Source organism: Pongo abelii, chromosome 19, assembly GCF_028885655.2.
Source record: "Pongo abelii isolate AG06213 chromosome 19, NHGRI_mPonAbe1-v2.0_pri, whole genome shotgun sequence".
NCBI lineage: Eukaryota > Metazoa > Chordata > Mammalia > Primates > Hominidae > Pongo > Pongo abelii.
Window position 1 is genome coordinate 61,543,241 of NC_072004.2, and position 25,745 is coordinate 61,568,985.

The window sequence follows — 25,745 nt, forward strand, 5'->3', positions numbered from 1 at the left end:
TTGACTACTACCCATGAAAGACTGTAAGGAGGTATCTACCCCAACACCCCTGCAACAATTGTGTCAGAGAAGGTCTAGTAGGGATTTGCAACTGCCCAGTAATTAGGCTCCCTGCTTACAGTGTCAATGAAGACCACATGAGGAGCCTGAACTTCTATCCGCACTCAGCAGTAACAAGGTGCCCCTCTCCCTTCCTGCTGGAGTGATGTTGAAGGAGACCAAGTGGAGAGTGAGGCCTTTACCACTGTATAGTTCTAAAAAGACCGCCCCCACAATAATGTCAGTGGAAACTACATAGAGAGCACAGAGCAGTAGAAAGGAGTGGCCAAGCCTCAGGGTTAAGAGAGGCCAAATGGTGAATCTGAACTTCTGTCTCCACCTGATAGTAGAAAGGTAGTGTCCTATTTTCCTGATAGAATGGTGTCAGAGAAAGTCAGTGAAAACAAAAGGTTTAAATAAAATCCAGAACCTCATAAGGCAAATATGGCTAGGTTTCACTGAAATCATTTTTCATGCCAAGAACCAGGATCTCAAATTGAATGAAAGAAGTCATTGGATGATGTTATTGTTTGACTGTGTCCTCACCCAAATCTCATCTTGACTTGTAGCTCCCATGATACCCATGTGTCATGGGAGGAACCTGGTGGGAGTTGATTGAATTATGAGAGTGTGTCTTTCCTGCATTGTTGTCATGATAGTGAATGAGTCTCACAATCCATGATGGTTTTAAAAATGGGAGTTTCCCTGCATAACCTCTCTCTTTGCCTGTTGCCATTCATGTAAGATGTGACTTGCTCCTCCTTGCCTTCTGATATAATTGTGAGGCCTCCCCAGCCATGTGGAACTGTAAGTCCATTAAACCTCTTTTTCTTCCCAGTCTTGAGTATGTCTTTATCAGCAGCATGAATATGGACTAATATAGTAAATTGGTACCAGTAGAGTGGGGCATTGCTGAAAAGATACCTGAAAATGTTAAAGCGACTTTGGAACTGGGTAACAGGCAGAGGCTGGAAGAGTTGGGAAGGCTAAGAAGAAGATAGAAAAATGTGGGAAAGTTTAGAACTTCCTAGAGACTTGTTGAATGGCTTTGCTCAAAATGCTGGTAAGCAATATGGACAATAAAGTCCAGGCTGAGGTGGCCTTAGATGGAAATGAGGAACTTGTTGGGAACTGGAGCAAGCGTGACTCTTGTTATGCTTTGGTAAAGAGACTGGCGGCATTTTGCCCCATCCTAGAGATTTGTGGAACTTTGAGCTTGAGAGAGATTATTTAGGGTATCTGGCAGAAGAAATTTCTAAGCAGCAAACCATTCAAGAGATGACTTGGGTGCTGTTAAAGGCATTCAATTTCATAAGGGAAACAGCATAAAAGTTTGGAAAATTTGCAACCTCATAATGCAATAGAAAATCCCATTTTCTGAGGAGAAATTCAAACTGGCTGCAGAAATTTGCATACGTTAATCCCTAAGATGAGAAAAATGTCTCTAGGGCATATCAGAGGTCTTCATGGCAGCTCCTCCCATCACAGGCCCAGAGGCCTAGAAGGAAAAAATAGTTTCATGGGCCAGGCCTGGGGTCCCCATGTTGTGTGCAATCTAAGGACTTGGTACCCTGCATTCCCAGCTCCTCCTGCCATGTCTAAAAGGGGCCAAGGTACAAGTCAGGCCATGGCTTCAGATGGTGCAAGCCACAATCTGTGGCAGCTTTCACATGGTATTGAGCCTGCAAGTGCACAGAAGTCAAGAATTGAGGTTTGGGAATCTCCACCTAGATTTCAGAAGATGTTTGGAAACGCCTGGATGCCTAGGTAGAAGTATGCTGCAGGGGTGGGGCTCCCATAGAGAACCTCTGATAGGGCAGTGTGGAAAGGAAATGTGGGGTGGGTCTCTCATAGAGAACCTCTGATAGGGCAGTGTGGAAAGGAAATGTGGGGTTGGAGCCCCCACACAGAGTCCCTGCTGGGGCACCACCTAATGGAACTGTGTGAAGAAGGCCACCATCCTCCAGTCCCCAGAATGGTAGATCCACTGACAGCTTGCACTGGGGGCCTGGAAAAACCTCAGACACTCAACATCAGCCTATGAAAGCAGCTGGGAGGGAGGCTGTACCCTGCAGAGCCACAGAGGTGGAGCTGCCCAAGACCTTGAGAACCCATCTCTTGCATCAACATGACCCAGATGCGAGACATGGTGTCAAAAGAGATCATTTTGGAACTTGAAGGTTTGACTGCCTTGCTCGATTTTGGATTTGTATGGGGTCTGTAGTCCCTTTGTTTTGTCCAAATTCAGAATGGCTCCCATTCAGAATGGCTGTATTTACCCAATGCCTGTACCCCATTGTATCTAGAAGTAACTAACTTGCTTTTGATTTTACAGGCTTGTAAGTGGAAGGGACTTGCATTGTCTCAAATGAGATGTTGGACTGTCAACTTTCAAGTTAATGCTGAAATGAATTAAGATTTTGGGGGTCCTGTTGGGAAGGCATGATTGGTTTTGAAATATGAGCACATGAAATTTGGAAAGGGCCAGGGGAGGAATGATATGGTTTGGGTATGTCCCCACTCAAATTTCATCTTGAATTGTAGCTCCCACAATTCCCAAGTGTTGTGGGAAGAAACTGGTAGGAGGTGCTTGAATTATGGGGGCAGGTCTTTTCTTGGCTGCTCTTGTGATAGCGAATGAGTTTCACGAGATCTGATGTTTTTAAAAATGGGAGTTTCTCTGCACAAGCTCTTTGCCTGCCACCATCCATGTAAGATGTGACTTGCTCCTCCTTGCCTTCCGCCATGATTGTGAAGCCTCCCCAACCATGTGGAACTGTAAGTCCATTAAACCTCTTTTTCTTCCCAGTCTCATGTATGTCTTTATCAGCAGCATGAAAACAGACTAATACAGATGACAACACTAAGGTGGCAGAGATATCAGAATTGTCTGTCGTATGCTGTAAGGCAGTCATCATGACAGTGCTACAGGATGCAGTTACAAACATGGTTGAGACAAATAAAAAAACAGAATGTCTCAGAAAAAAAGTGGAGAATATAAAAAAGAATCAAATGGAAATTTTAGAATAAAAAATTAGATAATCAAAATAAAAAGCTCAGTGGAACATCTCAATAGCAGAATGGAGGAGTCAGAGGAAAGAATTAGCAAACTGGAAAATGGAACAATTGTAATATTTAATATAAACAATGGAAAGAAAATAGACTGAAAGAAAAGGAGAATACAACCCTAGAGACCTGCAAGACTGTAACAATAGGTCTAACATGTCATTAGAATCCAGAAAAAGAGAAAAAGGAGGGAAGCCCTCAAAAAGTATGCTAAAAAATAATGAATGATTATTTTTCCAAATTGGAAAAACACATAAACTTACATATTCAAGAGTCTGTGGAAATCCTAAACAAGATAATCTCAGAGACATTCATGCTGAGAACGACACAATTAGACATAAAACTAAAGAAAAAAAAATCTTAAAATTAGCCAGAGGAAAAAAGACTCTTTATCCACAGGGGAAGACAATTCAAATGACAGTGAGTTTCTCATCAAAAATAATGGAGGCCAGAAGGAAGTGGCACAATACTTTTTAAGTGTTGAGAGAAAAGAACTGTCAACTCAGAGCCCCATACAAAGCAAAATCAATAAAAGCATGAAGACAATATGAAGACATTCTGGAATGAAAGAAATCTAAGATACTTTTTCCATCATCAGGCCACTCTAAAATAGTATATAAGGGAACTTCTTTAAGAAGAATGGACATGATAAAAGAAGGATCACTGGAGCATCAAGAAAAAAGAAATACTATACTAAGCAAAAACATGGGTAAATATAATAGGTGTCTCTTTTCTCCTCTTGTGTTTTTCTAAATTATGCCTGATGGTTGAAACAAAATCATAACACTGACTGCCTCTAAATGTACATAGAGAAAATATTTAAAACAACTATATATTAAATGTGTGAGAATAAAGGGACCTAGACAGAGTTAAGGTTTCTACATTTCACTCAAACTAGTAGAGTGATTATAGTATGCATGGTAAATTATGTATACATTATGTATTATTAAGAAAAGCCACTAAAAGAGAAAAAAAAACTATATAAAGAAATACACATAAAAGCACTACAAAAAAGTAAAAATGAAATTCCTCAAGTAACCCATAGGAAAGCAAGAAAAGAAAACAGAAGTAATAAAAAGTGATCAAATGGGAAAGTAAAATACAATAGCAGAATTCAGTTCTATTATATCAAAAATTAAATTAAATATAAATGGCCTAAATGTACCAAATAAAGGCAGAGATCATAAGAGTAAATTTTTAAAATTATCTGATTTTTGCTGTCTGCAAGAAATTCACTCCAAATAGAACAATATAAGCAAATAGAAAATAAGAGGATGGAAAAAGATATATCATGTAAACATCAATCAAGAGAAAGCAGGCTATATTAATATTAAATAAAGTAGTCTTCATAGCCTAGAAAATTATCAGAGACAGAGTGTGACATTATATAATGATAAATTTATCAGTAACCAAAATGATATAGTAAGTTTTTATGTTTCTGCGCCAAGTAACAGAGCTACAAATTACATAAAGAAAAATTTGATAGCACTGGAAGAAGAAATAGAAAAATACACAGTTATTGTTGGACACTACAACAACCTTCTCTCAACATTTGATAGAATAACTAGACAAGAAATCCTCAGGAATACAAAAGCACTCCTCAACACCATCAACAATATGATCTAATCAAAATGTATGGAATATTCCACCCAACAACATCAGAATATACATTCTTTTCAAGGGTCCACAGGACATACCCCAATACAGACCATATGCTGGGTCACGAAACAAACTTTTTTATTTTATTTTATTTATTTATTTATTTATTTTGAGATGGAGTCTTACTCTGTCACCCAGGCTGGAGTACAGTGGCAGGATCTCAGCTCACTGCAAGCTCTGCCTCCCAGGTTCATGCTATTCTCCTGCCTCAGCCTCCTGAATAGCTAGGACTACAGGTGCCTGCCACCATGCCTGGCTAATTTTTTTGTGTTTTTAGTAAAGATGGGGTTTCACCATGTTAGCCAGGATAGTCTCGATCTCCTGACCTCGTGACCCACCCGCCTCAGCCTCCCAAAGTGCTGGGATTGCAGGCGTGAGCCACCGTGCCTGGCCTATACAACACATCTTATAAAATTTTAAAAGAATTGAAAACATGTAGGATATGTTCTCCAAGCACAGTGGAATCAAATTAGAAATCAATAACTTAAAATTAACAGGAAAATCTGCTAATACTTAAAAACTAAATAGCACACCTGCATTTCATAAGTTTACAAGGAAGTTTCAAAGAAAATTTAAAAAAAAGAATACTTTGAACTAAATGAAAATGAAAGTAAAGCATATTAAAAACTGTGGGGTACAACTGAAGCTTTGCTCAACCTAAATGCATGCGTGAGAAAAGGGGAATCACTCAAATCAATAATTTAAGCTTCCACCTTAAGAATCTAGGAAAAAATAGGAACATAAAACTAAAGCAAACAGAAGGCCAGATATAATAAAAATAATAGCAAAATCAGTGAAACTGAAAACAGAAATATCATAAGAAAATTAATGAAATAAAGATCTGGTTCTTTGAAAAGACCAGCACAATTGATGAGCATCTAAGATGACTGACAAAAAGAGAAAAGACAGAAATTATAGTATCAGGAATGAAACAGGAGATATAACTACAGATCGTGTATATATTAAAAGGATAACAAGAGAACACTATGAACAACCTATACATCTAAACACATAATTTGATGACTTAAAGTTCCTCAAAACTCACAAATTGTCATAATTTACCAAAAATGAAATAAAAAATTTAATAGCCCTATGACTATTATGAAAATTTCACGCCTAATTAAAAAACTCACAAAAAAGAAACCAACAAACCCAGATGGTCTCACAGGAGAATTTTATCAAATGTTTAAAGAAGAATTAACACCAATTCTATACAATCTCTTCCAGAAAATAGAAGAAAAGGAACAAATTCCTAATTTATTTTATGAGGCTAGTGTTACTCTTATTCCCAAACCAGGCAAACACAATACAAAGAATAAAAATTACAACAAATATCCTTCATGAATATAGATGCATGTCCATAAAAAAACAGCAAATAGGATTCAGATATACAAATAAGAACTATACACTGTGACAAAGTAAAATTTATTCCAAGCATTTAAGTATGGTTTAAGATTCAAAAATTAGTCAATGTAATTTACCTTTATAAGAGGCTATAGAAGAAAAATCATTGATTATATAAATTGATCCAGAAGACCATTTGACAAAACTCCAGGTGGTCACGGTGCCTCATGCCTGTAATCCCGGCAGTTTGGGAGGTCGAGGTGGATGGATCACTTGAAGTCAGAGTTTGAGACCAACCTGCCCAACATGGTGAAACCTTGTCTCTACTAAAAATATGAAAATTAGCCAGACATGATGGCACATGCCTGTAATCCCAGCTACTTGGGAGGCTGAAGCAAGAGAATCGTTTTAACTAGGGAGACGGAGGTTTCAGCAAGCTGAGACCATGCCACTGCACTCCAGCCTGGGCAAAACAGCGAGACTCCATCTCAAAAAAAAAAAAAAAAGGCAAAACTCAAAACATACTCATAATTAAGATTCTCAAAAATTAGAAATTGCCTTAGTTTGATAAAGCACATCTGTAAGAAGCCTACATATAAAATTATACTTAACAGTGATCACTCAATAGTTTTCCCTAAAGATCATGAATAAGGCAAGGATGTTCACTCTCACTACTCTTATTCAGCATTGTGCTGGAAGTCTTAGGCAGTGCAGTTAAATGCAAATACCTTTATTTATCAGGTTAAAGACTTTTCTTTTTTATTCCAAGCTTATTAAGAGTTCTTATCATAAATAGATATTTAATTGTATTGAACAATTTGTCTCCATTTAGTGAAACAATCAAATGCTTTTTTTTCCCTATCAATCTGTTAATGTGGTGAATCATATCAATGGATCTTCTGGTCGTAAACCATCTTCTCATTTCTTGGTGTTACAGATTAGGTCCCAAAGGGAGCAGACTCTGAGAAGTTTCAGTTTGCAGGATATTTATTAGGGATACTCTTAAGACAAATACCAATGGAAGGGATGGGGAAATAGTAGGATGGGGAAATAGTAGGATTAGGCTAATGGGGAGGTCTGGCTTTGATGCAGACCTTATAGCTTCAGCTGCCCATGAGGTGTAATGTCATTCCTGTAAGGGCATGACTTTGGACAAGTTATCACTCTGAAGCTGGAACAGTCCCTGAAGGGGCTTCTGCTGAAAGATGTCTTTTCACAGTACTCCAAATAGATCTTAAACAAAGATTTTCTTTAAGGGCAATTTGGGCTTCACACCTACAGGTCTACCATGCTGAGACATACTGGTTATTGTAGATTTCTTCTTAAAAATACATGACTAAATTTATTTGCTAATATTTTATTTATCTATATTTATGAGTGAACCTGGTTAGTAATTTTCATTTCCTATCCTATACTTGTCTGGTTTTAGTAATTAAGGTCATACTATTCTCATAAAACAATTTGCAGAGTATTTATGGTTTTCATATTCTCTGAGATAATTTGTATAAAGCTGAAGTGATTAGTTTATTAACTGTTTGCTAAAACTTACCGATCAATATGTGGCAGAGACTGCAGTTGTACTCTCATTTTCTCCCCTTTTAAATGAATCTAATTCCTGTGATATTTAAGTAACTACATTTTCCAGATTCCCTTGCTTCTAGGAGTGCCAATATCACTAAATTATAGCCAAACATTGAGTGAAAGTATTATGTGGAATTTTATGGAAGCCTTTTTATAAAAGCAAGACTTTTTGTGCCTTTTTCTCCCCCTGTTGTCTGGATTTGGAAGTATTTATTGGCTGCCAGAAGCCTGGTATTGCAGAGCAGAATGATGGGAATTGAACAATGAGAACACATGGACACAGGAAGGGGAACATCACACTCTGGGGACTTTTGTGGGGTGGGGGGAGGGGGGAGGGATAGCATTAGGAGATATACCTAATGCTAAATGGCGAGTTAATGGGTGCAGCACACCAGTATGGCACATGTATACATATGTAACTAACCTGCACATTGTGCACATGTACCCTAAAACTTAAAGTATAATAATAATTTTTTAAAAAAAGCAAAAAAAAAAAAAAAAAAAGAAAGTGACTAAGTCTTTCACATGACAGAATAGGCCATTGTGAGGTTAGGACAACTGCAGCTGAGTTTTCTAAGACATATCAACGTTGGCTTTATATTTATCTTCATGTTCAACAACTTCTTTGTTCCTACTATTTGTCTCCCAGACATTGTGTTGGAGTCTGTTTCTTTAGTCTTCAAATTCATCCTTTAGAAGTTGCTTTAATGAGAGTTTGCTGTTAGTATAGTCTCAGTGTTTGTTTAAAAATATCTTTCTCTTTTCTTCTTTTGTTTTTCTTGAAAGTCTTGGCCAAGCACAATGGCTCATGCCTGTAACCCCAGCACTTTGGGAGGCCGAGGTGGGCAGGTCATCTAAGACCAGGAGTTTGAGACCAGTCTGGCCAACATGACAAAACCTCATCTCTACTAACACAAATAGAAAAATTAGCCAGCTGTGGTGGTGCGTGTCTGTAGTCCCAGGCTACTCAGGAGGCTGAGGCATGAGAATCACTTGAACCTGGGAGGCAGAGATTGCAATAAATGGAGGTGGTGCCACTGCACTCCAGCCTGGTCAACTGAGCAAGATTCTGTCTCAAAAAAGAAAGCCTCATTAACTAGGTATGTAATTCTAAGTTGGTAGTTATCTTTTTCTCAGCACTTCAAAGATATCATTCCATTCTCTTTACTCTTTGGATTCCTTTGTTGCCTTTCAGAACTCTCTATCAATCTTTTTACAGGGAAAATTTCCTTTTCCCTAGCTTCTTTAAGATCTCAACATCATCTTTGATATCCTGCAGTTGTATATGATGGGTGTAGGTATAGATTTATTTTTATGTGTTCTGCTTAATATTTATTGCATTCCTGAATCTGGGGATTCATGTTTGTTAATAATTTTAGCAAATTCTTAGCCATTGCCTCTTCAACCACTGTGTTTCCCGTACTCTCTCATCTCTCCTCTGGAACCCAAAATAGAGGTGTGTGAGAAATCCTTAGTCAATCCTCCATGTCTTTGATCCCTCATATATGGAAGAAGATACCTCTTTGTTTCTCCAGATAGTTTTTGAATGATATCTTGGTATCTATCCCCAGTTTACTAATTCTCTCCTCAGCTCTGTTATTTGATTCAATCAGTGTGTGTGTGTTTGCGTGTGTGTGTGTGTGTTTTCATTTTAGCAATAACATTTTTTGTTTGAGGAAGTCCTATTTGGTTTTCTTTCATATCTGCCTGGCTATTTTGTATTCTCTTGTGTTTTTATCTCATTTTATTTCTACAAAGTTAAAAATATGCTTATTTAATAGTCTGTGTCCTATCATACTTCCAACTCATGTAATAGTATGCATGCAAGCTCTGGAAACATTGTTATATTTGTAACCACCCAGTGCGTTCTCCTTGCCCGCTGCCTAGGCAGAGCCAATTTTTCAAGACAGGGGAATTGCAATAGAGAAAGAAATTCAATTCATCAGAAGCAGCTCTAAGGGAGACCTGAGTTTTATTATTACTCAAATCAGTCTCCCTGAAAATTCAGGGATCAGAGTTTTTAAGGATAATTTGTAGGGTATGGGGTTGGGGAGGGGGGACCACAAGGCTAGATGAGACAGTGTTTCATTCTGGGTGGCATCAGCTGGTGCATTGAAAGGCAGGGTCTGCAAAATATCTCAAGCACTTATCTCATGTTTTATAACAGTGACTCCTGAAATATAATTTCTCACCCTTGGTTAATTTGTTACTCCTGCAAAGGCAGTCTAGTCCTCAGGCAAGAAGGGGGCTGTTATCATCTCTGTCTCAAAGTCAAACTATAAAATACATTCCTCCCAAAGTTAGTTTGGCTTACGCTCAGGAATGAGCTAGACAACTTGGATGTTAGAAGCAAGATGGAGTCAGTTAGGTCAGATCTCTTTCACTGTCATAATTTTCTGTTATAATTTTTGCAAAGATGGTTTCATATTCAGTGTGATACAGCACACTGCAAAATGGAGAAAGGGTTAAAAAAGTGTATATTTATTAGGTAAATTTTATTTCTACCTGACTTGCTGGGCTTTTCCCTGCTCCTGTGTCTCCAGTCAACTTTGTTCTTTTGCTCTCTGATAAGCTTGGTCCCCAAAATTGTGAAAAGATATGAAAAACAACCATGTGCATCCAACTGAATAATGAAACACTGTCTTCTCCAGCAGGATAACTAGAGTTTGTGAGGGCTTTAAAAAAAGCCGTGCCTCAAAACGATCGCAGAGTATATTAACAGACCTAAGTTAGTTAGCCCTGGTGATCATTGTGTACTCCTGAGTATCTAACGAATCTTTGAATTCTTATTTTAAAAATTATTTTAAATCTTAGTTTTTGAAAACAAATCTGGATTACCATCAGCCTTTATCCATTTTAAGAATTGATTTTAAGTGATGATAAAAGAAAAACTTTAGCTGAATTAAATTTAAGGGAGTTTGATTGAGCAATGAACGATTCACAAATTGGGCAGCCTCCTGAGCCAGGGCAGTGGAAGAAGAAGATTTATTGACAGAAAAAGGAAAGTGATGTACATAAAACAGAAGTGAGTTACAGAAACAGCTGGATTGGTTAGCTGAGCATTTGCGTTATCTGAACATGGTTCGAACAGTTGGCTATATTTGATTGGCAAAATTCAGTGATTGGCGCAAGGATAGGCTAAGTTCTCTTTGCACCTCCACTTGTTATAGTTCACGATGTACAGAAAAACCTTCAGGACAAACTTAAAATATATAAGGAGGCAACTTTAGGCTAACCTTTATTTAACAGTGACTACTGCAGACCATGAAGAGACATAATTCAATTGAAATGGAAAGGAAAGACTTAAAATTTTTGAGTGCTTGGTATGTGTCCATACTCTACTAAGTATGTTATATACTTTACCTTAATACTGTAAAAGACAATTTTTAAAAAATTCCAGCACCAGCCCCACCAAGCTTTGTATGCAAAAGGGAAGGTCATTGCAATACCCTCTTCCAAATGAATAGCTGTTACTAACACTGTATCAGCCAGATCCCCATGGAGAGGAAAAAGGCCTCAGGCATCAGGGAAGGACAGCCTCCACAGACCATTCATGAGTACATTTTTTGCTGATCTCCCCTAAAAAAGGACAAGCCAATTGTAACTGTAGGTTTACAATGTAAGTTTAGCTTTTAAAACTCCAGACTGATAACATCCATTACAAGCTTACCTTCCTAGGTGCATGGCAAAGTCAAGACATTTCCTTCATCTACTTAGAAACATCTGCATAATTGACCCTTCCTTTACTTCCTTTTCCTCTTCAGGTATTCACCGTAAGTAAAATGTAGTGCTTGCCTAACCATCTACCTGTCCCTCTTCCTACAAGCCTTCCCCGCATTAAGGAAATGTATAAATTCTAAACTTCCTAAAAATCTCTTCAGAGAAACAGATGCAGATGTGTCTGTGGCTTGTGTTTTTCTCAGATGCACCCTAAGGTGACTTAATAAACCTCAATGATCATGATCGAGACTTACGTCTCAGTCACTCATTTTCATTTTCATTGTATTTCATTGTCAATACCTTCACAACTCTGTCAGTTGCTATGAGTTACTATCTTATTATAAGGTGGGGAAAGTGAAAATCTGAGACCTTAAGTAACTATCTAGGGTCCCATGCCTTATGTTTGACATTTTTGATTCCCAAATCCATTATGCAGATTCCTACTTAATCTGCATAATCACTTAATGGTGGTGTAGGAAATCCCTTTTGCATGAATTGGGACAATTCTTTTTGGATCCTCCTAATGACAATCATGCACAACAACATGGAAAATCATAGTCAGCAAAATTGGCCTCCTCTGTGCTGTCATTCCTTCTTCTCATATCCATCTTCCCTTAGGCCTCCCTAACCCCACCTTTAGAAAACATATGAGAACAACCTAATCATTGTCCTTTCAAATTTTTGTTTAATTTGTAAACCAAAAATAAAATTCTAAGTCTCCCAGTTGATTGAATGGACCCTCTCTTGGCTAAGAGGACCCCAGAGAAACCTGAAAAACTGAATTTCCACCAAGACAGGGAGGGGGTCGGACCTACCTCCTTCATTCTACCTCCTCCCCTTTTTTTTTTTTTTTTTTTTTTTTTGAGACGGAGTCTTGCTCTGTCGCCTGGGCTGGAGTGCAGTGGCGCGATATCAGCTCACTGCAAGCTTTGCCTCCCGGGTTCACGCCATTCCTCCTGCCTTAGCCTCCCAAGTAGCTGGGACTACAGGCACCCGCCTCCATGCCCTGCTAATTTTTTATATTTTTAGTGGAGACGAGGTTTCACCGTGTTAGCCATGATGGTCTTGATCTCCTGACCTTGTGATCTGCCTGCCTTGGCCTCCCAAAGTGCTGGGATTACAGGCGTGAGCCACCGCGCCCGGCCCTTCCTCCCTTTTGAGGTTTAGGCACAACTGACCAAAATTAAAGTTAAAATAGAGATTATAAGACTGAAAAAACATACTCTTTGTGACAATAAGATACCAAATTCCCACCTGACTCTGGTATAGCATTGCATGACACATAGCAGACCCTAAATGAAATAAAAATATTTTACTCCAAAATATATTTCTTAGACAAATTTTGAAATGGCCCTGCAAAGCCGTCTTTCATGGGGGAAATTTGCACCTATAGAGAATCTGCATTAAATGTAACCAGGCCTTTCCTGGATCTAGGAGAGATAACTGAGTCTGATATTTTTTTAAATCTGAAAAGAAACCCTTACCATTTATTCTGTCCGAAAGGGGCTACCTGAAGGATTCATCTACATAAGAAGAACCTTGACTTCCACAACTCCCCTTATCTTAATGCAAGCATTTCTTTCTAATGACTGAAAGTCTTTAGACAAAGCATAACTCTTTGAACCAATTACAAATCAGAAAAATTTTGAATCTACCTATGACTTGTAAGCTACCACTTCTCCCTATTTCAGGATATTCCACCTCTTTAGGCTGAACCAGTGTATACCTTAACTGTGTGTTGACTTATGTCTTTGCCTGTAATGTCTGTCTTTAAAATGTACAATACTTAACTGTAACCTGACTACCTAGGGCACACTTTCTCAGGATCCCTTGAGACTGTTCCCAGGGCCATGGTCACTCATATTGGTTTAGAAACCGGTTTTAGTCATCCATGCATCTATTTTTATGCTAATGATATATTGATTCAGTTATAGGAGATTTTTGTCATATCCTGATGTATGTTAAGCCAAGTTCCTCTTCATTATTATCACTTCTTTAAATATTTTAAAGAGTTTATTTTTTCATCAACTTATTTATATACAATAGAAGTGCAAAGTATAAATACACACATATGGAGCTTATTCTTTCAATATGAGATTATATGCAAATGTTCTGCATTCTGCTTTTCTCACTTAAGATTGCCTCATGGAAATTTATTTTCAACAGATATAATTCTATTTTATTTCTTTTAATTGCTGCACAGTGTTTCATGGTATTGTTATTGGAAAAGGGTCCTGATCTGGATCCCAAGAGACTGGACTTCATGCAAGAAAGAATTCTGGGCGGGTCCATAGAGTATAGTGAAAGCAAGTTTATTAAAGAAGAAACAAAAGAATGGCTACTCCATAGGCAGAGGAGTGGCATGGGCTGCTTGACTGCGTATACTTCTAGTTATTAAATAATTATTAATATTTATGATTATATGCTAAATAAGGGGTGGATTATTCATGAGTTTTCCAGGAAAGGGGTGGGCAATTCCCAGAACTGAGGTTACCTCCCCTTTATAGAGTATGTGGAATAACTTCCTGTTGTTGCCATGGCATTTGTAAATTGTCATAGTGCTGGCAGGAGTGTCTTTTAGCAGATAATGCATTATAATTAGCATATAATGAGCAGTGAGGACCACCAGAGGTCACTTTCATTGCCATCTTGGTTTTGTTGGGTTTTGGCCGGCTTTTTAGTGGATCCTGTTTTAGCAGCAAGGCCTTTGTGACCTGGCTCTTGTGCTGACCTCCTATCTTATCTTGTGAAAAGAAATGCATAACCTCCTGGGAATAGCCCAGTAGGTCTCAGCCTTATTTTACCCAGCCCCTGTTCAAGGTGGAGTCACTCTGGTTCAAGCGACTCTGAAAGTATGAATGTACCATCTTTTTCAACCATTCTCACTACAACCAATGCTCTAATAAAATCTGTGTGCATATATATTTTAATACGTGTGTTTCTATTTTGGTAAATATGATCCAAAAAGGAAGATGGCAAATTGATAGCTCAAATGATATATTGACTAATTTCAGTAGTATTGCCTGATTATTTTCCCAAAAAGATTTTAAACAATTCCAGTTTTATTGCTTCCTCTGAAGGCATCCTGTATCAGCATTCCCACCAATAGTAAGTGCTATTGTTCCTTTTAAAGGTGTAGGAAGGCGGTATCTCAGTTTTACTTTAATTTTTAATTTGCATTTTCCTGACTCCCAGTGAGTTTGTGTATATATTTCTTTCTTTTTTTTTTTTTGAAAGAGTCTTGCTTCATTGACCAGGCTAGAGTGCAGTGGCACAATCTCGGCTTACTGAAACCTCCACCTCCTGGGTCCAAGCGATTCTTGTGTCTCAGCCTCCTTAGTAGCTGAGACTAAATTTCATATTTTTTGTAGAGATGGGGTTTCACCATGTTGGCCAGGCTGGTCTTGAACTCCTGACCTCAGGTGATTTGCCCACCTCGGCCTCCCAAAATACTGGGATTACAGGTATGAGCTACTGCATCCGACCTGAGCATATATTTCTTGACCTTAGGATTTACATTTAAGAAATATATTTTCTCATATCTCTTTCCCATTTTTATTGAGTTATTTGCCCTTTTTCTTGTCAAAATTTCAGAGCTTTGCATTTTGTTACGGAAAAGTTTAAACACAAAAACTTTTTACATGTTAAAACACTTTACATAGAGGCCACTCACAATATTTACTCTGCATGGATCTTTGGGAAATAATGTTTATATAAAAGAAAAAAATAACATTGAAGTTTTAACCAAAGTATAGGATTGTCTGCTTTATTAGTAATTACATATTGTCTTTACCTGACTGGCCATGGGCTTTGTGTTGAGACTCTAAATGCATAGTTTACATTTACATTGTTCAGCAGTTTGTCATTTAGAAATTGTTAGTTAAGTATATATGAAGTGTGAATTATGGAAAATTGTTTTATTGTCTGCAAAATTATTTCTCAATTTTATAAATAGTAAATGATTTTTGGTTGAATATTTTACAATTTTCTTTCCAAATCCATTGTTTGTCTACTACTTTGGTTTATATCGCTTTTTGCCTCTCAAAGGTTTAACATTTTTTTAGACAGAAATGTCCATCTTTTATTTATAGAATCTGGTTTTACATATTGCTTAAGAACATTCCCTTCAGCTCACCATTAAGGTATGGACCTGTTTCCCAGGTTGTTTAAAGCTTTATAAAGATTTAAACTTTAAATTAAAATAAGTCTTTATTTCCTGTTTAATTTTATTTTGTATATGGTATAATATCAGGAAAAATTATATTGTCTTCTATATAAATAACCAATCATGACACAATCTTATAATTTATTTTTTCCATTAAATTGAAATACTAGTATTAGTGTGTAGAAAATTCTCATATATGCTAATGCCCATTTATTTTTTCTACATCTTGTTTCACCCATCCATGCATCTATTTTTACGCTAATGATATATTGATTCAATCACAGGGAATTTTTAGTGTAGCCTGATTTATGTTAAGGCAAGTCTCTCTTTACTATCATACTGTCTTCTTCTTTTTGCTTAATCTTAGGTGTTATTTTCTTTCATATGAACTTCGAGATCCATTTACAAAATTTGACTTACGTCTCTATTATCATTCTAATTAGAGGCACATTACACTTATACTAACTTAGAGAGAATAGTGGTTTATGAAAGTAATTCCTCCCATGAGGAGAATGGTATATGTTTATGTGTGTTCAGATTTAATTTTATATTCTACAATAAGATTTTATTGTTTATCTCATATATTTCCTGTTTCTTTCTTGTTACTTTTATTTGTAAGTATTTATAATTTTCAGTATGTAGTGAATGGGGTGTGTTTTACATTTCCATTTTTAAATTTACATTTACTTTGGTTCTGATATACATGTTTCTATTATGAGTTTGTGAACATAATATATTTTGTCCTTTTTGAAACATATTAAAAGACAAAAGCAAGAATGAAAGAAATAATGCTTTTACTTTTAAAATTAAATAAGGCATTTTTAAGAGTTTTTAAAAATTTTTCTGCTAAAGGACAATCGCCACAATTTTAACTTGCTAGTGTAAGCAAGCATGAAAACCTTTACAGTGTCTCTCATACATGCTTTTTTCCCCCTGTATTCACTTGGCAGCTGCTATAACAAAGCACCATAAACTAGGTAGCTTACAAACAACCGAAGTTTATTTCTCATAGTTCTGGAGTCCGGGCAGTTCAAGATCAAGGTGCCGGCAGATTTGGTGTCTGTCGAGGGCTCCTTTCTCATAGGTGGCACCTTCTCACTATGTTCTCATACGATGAAAGGAGATAGCTATCTCTCTGCAGTCTTTTATAAGGCCACCAATTCCATTTATGAAGGCTCCACCTTCATGATCTAATCACCTGCTAAAGGCCCCACTTCCTAATATTGTCCCTTGGAGAGTTAGAATTTCAACATATGAATTTTAGGGAAACACAAACACTTAGATAACAGCACATACTGAAATACAAGGAAACACACCTCTACACAATTGTTATTGTATTGATACAGAATATGTCATTTAAAGGTAAATTATGGACATTTTTCTTTGTTCATAACTATAGTTATTTATCATGATTTTTAAATGGTAACATAGTTTAAAACTATCAACAATATAGAGGATACTATAAATAAAATCTTTCAATGTATCTCTCTGCACACTTTTCCATGTTTTTGTACAGGATAACTTTGAAAAGTGGACTTTTTGGGACAAAAGGAATGCGATAATATTAATAGCTACATTTAATATATGATTCCCACCTGTGAGAATGAGAGTCCTAGTGTTCATGCATATCTGCTTTTTCTTTCCATTCTGGACCTGAAAACGGGTATATTTTCCAGCATCCTTGCATGTACATAGAGCTATGTAAGATGGTGAAGCCAAGAGATCTCGAGTCATCCTTTGTCAGGAAAGCTAAAACTTTTGGAGAGATGCTGAAACTGTGGCAGCTTCACAAGTGTCTAACCTACCAAAAGGTTAAACCACTTGCCCAAGTTTAAACAGCTTGTAAGCTGACATACTGTGATTCAGACCCAGGGAGTTTTCTCCAAAACCCATCCTGGAAATCCCTACTTTATTCTTTTTCGTATTATGTTTTTTCATTCATATTTAGAATATCATTTACAAATATTAGAGCAACCTATAATCCCGCCACTGTTTCCTGACAGTGCCCATTTCTCCACTTGAACTATGATAATAGGTATTACTAAACCCTAAATTCTATTTTAGGCTAATGGAGTAAAGTTAAAATTAATTGCCATTTAATTTGCATTTTAAACATTTCAGGTAAGGCTGAATACCATGTAATTTCCATTTCATCTTTTGAAAATGGCCCATACCTATATTTTGCCTATGTTTCTAATCTATTTGGGCATTCTTGTTTCATAATAGCTCATTATATAATCAAGAATAGAAACTTATTATTATAGTGTCCTGCCTAAATTGTGAAAATTTTATATAGTTTGGATTTATTCTTTTATTTATCTTCCTTTTTTCCCTAAGAGATATTATACAGAAAATTTTACCTTTTCATCTGACTTTGTTTTCATGCTTAGAAAACTTTGCTCTCGTACTAAGATTATAAAATAATAACTAATATATTTTTTCTGTTTTGACATAAAATATTTTATCAGGATAAAACATTTATTTTTTTTTCCAAATGACTAGTGATTTTTTTTTTTTTTTTGTTCTGACAAACTTGTTCAGTAATTTTCTTTCCTTAATAATCTGTTTTTGGTCTATTTTTGTGTACTTTCTGTTTCATTTCTGCTCTGGCATTATACTTTAAAAATTGGTTTGAGTTTGGCCAGAGAGAAGGAGAGACCCTTGTATCCTGGCTTATTCCTTAAGTTTGAAACTCAGGAAAGTAGGGAGAGGATGCTAGAAAGCAGTCAAAGAACTTAAGAGTCTAAGAGATCAGATGTTTAGGGGATTTACTGAACGGTGAATCTTGGCTTCCCTTCACTGAAGCTGAACAGAGGGATGATGATTTAGCATAGAAATAATTCAAAGGTGTTATCAGTCTACTGGCACTTTATGAATTTATTGCTCTAGAGCGTACATTTGATTTTTTTAAATTATAGATCTCAGGTATCTGGTGAAGTTCGCTTGGTCCTCTGTTTCTGAACATACCAATCAAAATTATTTTAAAGTCTGTGTCTGAAAACTTTAATTTCTGCATTACCTGCAGATCTACTTTTATTGTCTCATTTTCTTTTAGTCCATTCTCATTATATCTTTAAATTTTTTTGATTAAATAAACATTTTGTATATACAAAATTATAAAAGCTCTGGATTAGTTAGTTTCTGTTAGCAAATTAAGGGCAAAAAACCTTAGTCCTAATAGGAGCTGAGATGTTTTGGGGTGTTCATTTAGTCTTTCTTATTTATGTTTTTATTTATTCATTTTTTTCCCTTCCTCTTTGGGGGTAGTCCTTCAAGATTCCAAACTGAAATCCTGGGGTCCTTCTTCCTTGACAAGTCATAAACTCCAATTTAAATCTCTTAAGCATAATGAGATTGCCAAAAGCTCAGTTAGGTCTGCATTTTCTTCACTGCCATTTCTCTCTTGGCGTCACTTTGCCTTCATTGCTTACTTTTATGAATCATGAGTACCTTGACAGTAAAAGCAGCTCACACCATTGGGCTCACAACTCTACACTTTTTTTCGTCCATGAAATGTTGGCTTCGCAAATCCTTCCTATCTGATTAGCCCTGAAATCTAAATTTTATCATGATCCTACAATAATGACAACAGCACTGCTCATCTTCTCTGCCTCTTTGAAGTCACTTTCTGTTGGCTTCCCAGTCTTTGTTATTATCTACAGCAGTCAGGGATTGGTGAATGTTTTAAGGAAAACAGCTACAACAGGCCAGCTTACCTCAATAAGACTTTCATCTGTCCATGACTGGTTCTTCCAGTCTCAGCCATCTTTGTAATTCTATTTAGTCTTCAAAATCTTTTATATGTTTGTTTTTATTTAATTCAGACTGTCTGTTTGTTCTCTGTAGAAGACTCAGTCTGTTACAAGATATTTTGCCATTACCAGAAAGGAAACTCCCGTTCAATGACATTTAAAACAAAATTTCCAACAAATCCTGTGAGCCAGGCTCTGTGTTTAGAAAGGATTGTTTGGATCCCTGATAGCTTCCTTTTTATCAAAGATTGGATATGAGGTCTGGCCCAAAATTTTATATAAGTTAGGTTCAGACAAGAGGAGGAAAAAGTAATTCAGGTTCTTTTCTGGCTAATTGATGATGGGAAGGGAAGGAAAGAGTTTGAGAGTTAGGCCAGAGAAGCTATAAGTAATTTCTCCCAGTTTCCCCTACTGCTTTTACAGGAGCACTGAGAAGAAGGAACTCTCCCTTATTCCCCATTTATGACTGTAAAAAAACCCGACACCTTGCAAGGTATTGTCACTGCAAAGTTAACTTAAAAGTATGGTGTTTCCGGCGAGGCACAGTGGCTCACGCCTGTAATTCCAGCACTTTGGGAGGCCGAGGTGGGCAGATCACAAGGTCAGGAGTTTGAGACCAGCCTGGCCAACATAGTGAAACCCTGTCCCTATTAAAAATACAAAAATAAAATTAGCCAGGCATGGTGGCAGGCGCCTGTAATCTCAGCTACTTGGGAGGCAGAGGCAGGAGAATCGCTTGAACCTGGGAGGTGGAGGTTGCAGTGAGCCAAGATCGTGCCATTGCACTCCAGCCTGGGCAACAGGAGTGAGACTCCATCTCAAAAAAAAAAAAAAAAAAAAGTATGGTGTTTCCAGGAAGAGAGAAATTTCAAGGCATGCATTTTCCTAGAAGCCTCTTGCTTTCCTATATTCTATACGGAACTTCAAAGTAATCAAGGAGCTTGCCAAATAATATTATGTAAGGAGGGCTGAAGAAGTAATTAGGAGGAAAGCAGGACCTCATAGAGGTTCATAGCACCTGTGGGAATGACAGTCAGAGCAGCTCAGATGGGGAGCCACTGCAAACATGGATTGATGCAGCAGAGACCAGATCAAGAATAATACCTACCAGAAACTTAATCTCTCAATGGTAGCAGGGCAGCCAGCCACCAGGTAAGAAAGAAACAGTGCTTCAGGGACAAGAGGATATCAGCACACACACAACACCAGCCCACACCAGGAAGTCCCTTCTAATGCCACAAGAATGGGTCAACCAGAACCTTCCCTCACATATAAATAGATGATATTTTTGAAAGAGAAGCAATGGGAGGGGAAGGTTTCCTAAGAGACTAAGCATTATTATCCAAAGAAAAGCTTAAATATTGCCTAAAGGAACTGTTTAAATTATCAGTTCAGGTTATGTTTTAAATCATATTGGACCTTTAATGAAAAATTATACCTATTGACTGTGCATGAAGGCTCAAGAGAAAGACCAAAGGAGCTACATATTTCCTGGACAGTTGAATACTAGGTCCATAGAATGAGTGCCTAAATGAATAAATTGAATGAAGACAAATATTCTCATTAAGGCACACAGTGCAGAAAGTTTGAGCTGGGTCTAAGGCAGAGAGGAAAGATTATTCAGAAGAATTTTTAAAATTTGTGTGGCCTTTCTCCAGTAGTCTTCAGTATCAGGTTAGTCTTTCAATTTGTTCCTTCCACATGATTGTGTCTTGGACCCCTTTACTTTACTTTTACCTTCTTAATCAAGGGAGACTGGTAGTGCCTATGTGGATTTGGATTATAGTGGCGCACAATATATATTGCCTATGAAAACCAATGAGGTTCCTAATTTGGGGCTCCTATCCTTGTGCTTAGCCTTATTGGGTTATGGCAAAAAAAATTCTCTAAAGGTCTTATTAATAAGTTGCTGCCTATGAGATATAGCCAGTGTATATTTGGAAATCATGATCTACTACTTAAGATGACATTCCTGTTAGCTATTTTGAAATTTACACTGAAATGATGAAAATAGAAAGCTCCTTCAACTCTGAGCAAAATGCTTGTAATAATGTTCCTAAATGTAGGTAAGAAATCAGAAGTTTCTGTATTATGACTCTGCCTTGGGTCTTGTATGAGACTAGTTACCAAAAATGGTGCAATGACTGACTCTGCCTGACTCAGAAAGCTACAGTAGCAAGAACCAGCACAGACTAGGCAGAAACAAAGTAGGTCAGAGCCTTCTTTGAAGACCTGTGCATTCTGCAGCATGCCAAACCATATCTCTAAAATGTTTCTGCAACACTGCAGGAAGAAATCTCCTGCTGGCACTTAGTGGATTGCTTAATAAATGCAATTTAAATTTATTTTCCTTGGAACTATTTCAGAGGGTTCCCCCTGTTTTATATATATATATATTATATATATATAAAATACATATAATATATATAATATATATATAAAATACATATAATATATAATACATATAATATATAATATATAATATGTATTATATATAAATATATATAATATATAATATATATTATATATAAATATATATAATATATAATATATATTATATATAAATATATATAATATATATAAAAATATATATTATATATATAAAATATATAATATATATATAAAATAATATATATATATATATATTTTGAGAAGGAATTTTGCTCTTGTTGCCCAGACTGGAGTGCAATGGCACAGTCTCGGCTCACTGCAATCTCTGCCTCCCGGGTTCAAGTGATTCTCCTGCCTCAGCCTCCCATGTAGCTGGGATTGCAGGCATGCGCCACCACGTCCGGCTAATTTTGTATTTTTAGTAGAGACAGGGTTTCTCCATGTTGATCAGGCTGGCCTTGAACTCCTGACCTTGGGTGATCCACCCACCCTGGCCTCCCAAAGTGTTGGGATGACAGGCATGAGCCACCGGGCCCAACCCAAACACAATATATATTTTAAGGTACCAGGTGATTAGATCTCTGTATTAATCATTTAGGGATTGGGGAGTTTGATATTTTTCTTTCAGCCTTAGAAAATTGATTACAAAGGCAGAGAGTATGGAAAGAAGGATGCAGTTTACAACCACCCTGCCCCCATGCACAGTTCAGTTAAGTCCATTAGGATCACAGAGTCATACAGCCTAAGAAAAATGTCATTAAAGCAAGAGGACAAGAATACATAGTGATGCTGATAGAAAATTGGTGCTGCAAATTTTACTGTGGTGACTGGTTATAGTGGAAGAGTGAAGTAATTCCAGAAACAAACAAATATTTAATTATAAGAATACAACTGTGTCAGCAATTGCACAACCTCTTTCAACATGATATTGACAAAAGGGGAACTAATGTCCATGTGACAGAAACTCCAACAAAGTAACCTAAGAATCTAGGCCAGTTGCCTTTTATTCTGTAGCTTAGGTGTCAGCATTTTCTCACCCATGTGAAGTTTAATTCTCAGGATTCTGTGTTTACCCCATGATTAGAATGCTGAATTAAGCATTTGATTATGTTCTGCAATGAAAAATCCTTCTCTTTCCCTCTTTTCTCTTTCCCTCCATCCATTCCTACTGTGTTAGTTATTTTCCATGCTGCTGATAAAGACATACCCAAGACTGGGCAATTTACAAAAGAAAGAGGTTTATTGAACTTATGGTTCCACATGGCTGGGTAGGCCTCACAATCATGGTGGAAGGCAAGGAGGAGCAAGTCTCATCTTACGTGGCTGGCAGCAAAGAGAGAGCTTGTGGAGAGAAACTCCTGTTTTTAAAACCATCAAATCTCATAAGACCCATTCACTATCACAAGAACAGTGTAGGAAAGACCTGCCCCCATGATTCAATCATCTCCCACCGGGTCCCTTCCACAACACGTGGGAATTATGGGAGCTATAAGATGAGATTTGGGTGGGAACACAGAGCCAAACCATATCACCTACCACTCTCTCTTCTTTTCCTTCTCTCCTTCCTTCTTTTTTTTCCTTCGTTTCCTCCTTCCTTCCTTTCTGTGGTGAAAAGAAAGAGAGATCAGATTGTTACTGTGTCTGTGTAGATAGAAGTAGACATAGGAGACTCCATTTTTGACCTGTTCCTAATAGTTGATCTGCATCTATGGGGAAAAGAAAGAGAGATCAGATTGTTACTGTGTCTGTGTAGAAAGAAGTAGACATAGGAGACTCCATTTTTGACCTGTTCCTAATAGTTGGTCTGCATCTGTGCTAACTGGAGGATTGGCAGCCCTATTTCTCTGGGCCTGTTCTTGTGCCCCATTAATCCACCAGGTCTTAAATTGTAAAAATTGAGAGGGTGAGAGAGACAATTTTGCCAGAATCTCCCAATCATAAGGAATGAGTCTATGTCCATGAGCAATGGAATCTAATAATGTCCTCATATAAGGGGAGTTGGGCCCATACTGTTTTACTCCCTCATTTATATCTTTTAGCATTTTTATAGAAAAAGACTCATATCTGGCCTCAGCTGTGGGAGATTCTCCCTCTTGGGCCCCATCTGCAGGTGGTATTGGCTCTAACATTACTGGGAACTGCCATGCCTCAATATCTCCTTGCTTTCTCGACTTATCAATAATTTTATGTAATGCAGTACCCTGTCTATTAGGTGGTGCTGTAGGATTAAGTCTCATAGTGGGCGGCTGAGGGTATGGCACCCTGCCCTGTGGTGCTGGGAGCATTCCTGGATGTCCATACTGATTTTCTGGGGGTGGCCGATACTGAAGTTTGGCTGGTGGCCAGTATTGATAAGCTACTGGTGGTTGGGTCTTATTTTCTCTAACCTGCATTTGAGGTTGTAATATTCCAGGTATATGACCTGCTGGAAGAGGACTTGGCCCTCGTGGTTTAGACTCTGATGGCCCCGCTAACTCTGGACCTTTTTCTTCTAATTTTAATGTTTCAGGATATATCACCTCCTGTAACTGATTATAGTCAACATTTTGTGTTGACTGAGCCATTACCGGCTCTGCTACATATTTGCAATGTAAACTTTCCATTTCTTTCTGGGATTTTCTCCCTGCCTCTTCTTTACAATCTATTACACAGCTTTCAGGGGAATCAGAAATTGAAATGCTGTCTTCTTCTGTTTGAAACGGTTCTAAAGCTGCTTTAATAATGGCCCAATCATTCCATACTGTAAGTGGAATGATTTTACCCTCTCTACTTGCTTGTTTTAATTCTTTGTAAATTTTTTTCCAATCTTTTAGATCTAAAGTTCTCTGTTCTGGAAACCATGGGCAAAATTGTTCTATTGTTTGAAATAGCTTGATTAGATTTTTTGTAGAGACTCTAACTCCCCCTCTTTTTAAAAGAATTTTAATAAAGCTGAGATAAGAGGCATATTTACTTTTAGTTTGTCCCATTGTTACCCTGGCTTCTTCTGAGTGCACAAGCTTACTGCAAGGCTGACTGTAGACGTACTCGGGATCTCTCATCAACTTGTCCTCAATGACCACACTCGAGGGTACCTTCACCCTAGAGAAAAGCACCCACGTTGGGCACCAGATGAAGGGGTGGGTTGCCCCTCCACACCTGTGGGTGTTTCTCATTAGGTGAAATGAGAGACTTGGAAAAGAAAGAGACACAGAGACAAAGTATAGAGAAAGAAAAATGGGCCCAGGGGACCGGCGTTCAGCATAGGGAGGATCCACGCTGGCACCAGCCTCTGAGTTCCCTTAGTATTTATTGATCATTATCGGGCATGGCAGGATAATAGGATAATCGTGGCGAGAAGGTCAGAAGGTAAACACGTGAACAAAGGTCTCTGCATCATAAACAAGGTAAAGAATTAAGTGCTGTGCTTTAGATATGTATACACATAAACATTTCAATGCCTTAAGGAGCAGTATTGCTGCCAGCATGTCCCACCTCCAGTCCTAAGGTAGTTTTCCCCTATCTCAGTAGATGGAATATACAATCAGGTTTTACACTGAGACATTCCATTGCCCAGGGACGGGCAGGAGACAGATGCCTTCCTCTTGTCTCAACTGCAAAGGGAAGTTCCTTCCTCTTTTACTAATCCTCCTCAGCACAGACCCTTTACGGGTGGGGTATCGGGCTGGGGGACGGTCAGGTCTTTTCCTTCCCTTGAGGCCATATTTCAGACTATCACATGGGGAGAAACCTTGGACAATACCTGGCTTTCCTAGGCAGAGGTCCCTGCAGCCTTCCCCAGTGTTTTGTGTCCCTGGGTACTTGAGATTAGGGAGTGGTGATGACTCTTAACCTCTTAACGAGCATGCCGCCTTCAAGCATTTGTTTAACAAAGCACATCTTGCACAGCCCTTAATCCATTTAACCCTGAATTGACACAGCACATGTTTCAGGGAGCACAGGGTTGGGGGTAAGATTACAGATTACAGAACAAAATGGAGTCTCCTATGTCTACTTCTTTCTACACAGACACAGTAACAATCTGATCT

The 25,745-nt window shown here is 37.6% G+C and overlaps 1 protein-coding gene across 1 annotated transcript in view; it reads right to left on the minus strand.

Moving 5' to 3' along the window:
- Positions 1 to 24,686, minus strand: part of LOC129054914 (endogenous retrovirus group K member 8 Gag polyprotein-like) — a 29,258-nt gene extending 4,572 nt beyond the window's left edge. The window contains exon 1 of the mRNA XM_054546256.2: positions 23,492 to 24,686. Coding sequence (XP_054402231.2) covers positions 23,492 to 24,686 — 1,195 coding nt within the window. The remainder of the gene's footprint in view (positions 1 to 23,491) is intronic.
- Between the last annotated feature and the right edge of the window lie 1,059 nt (positions 24,687 to 25,745).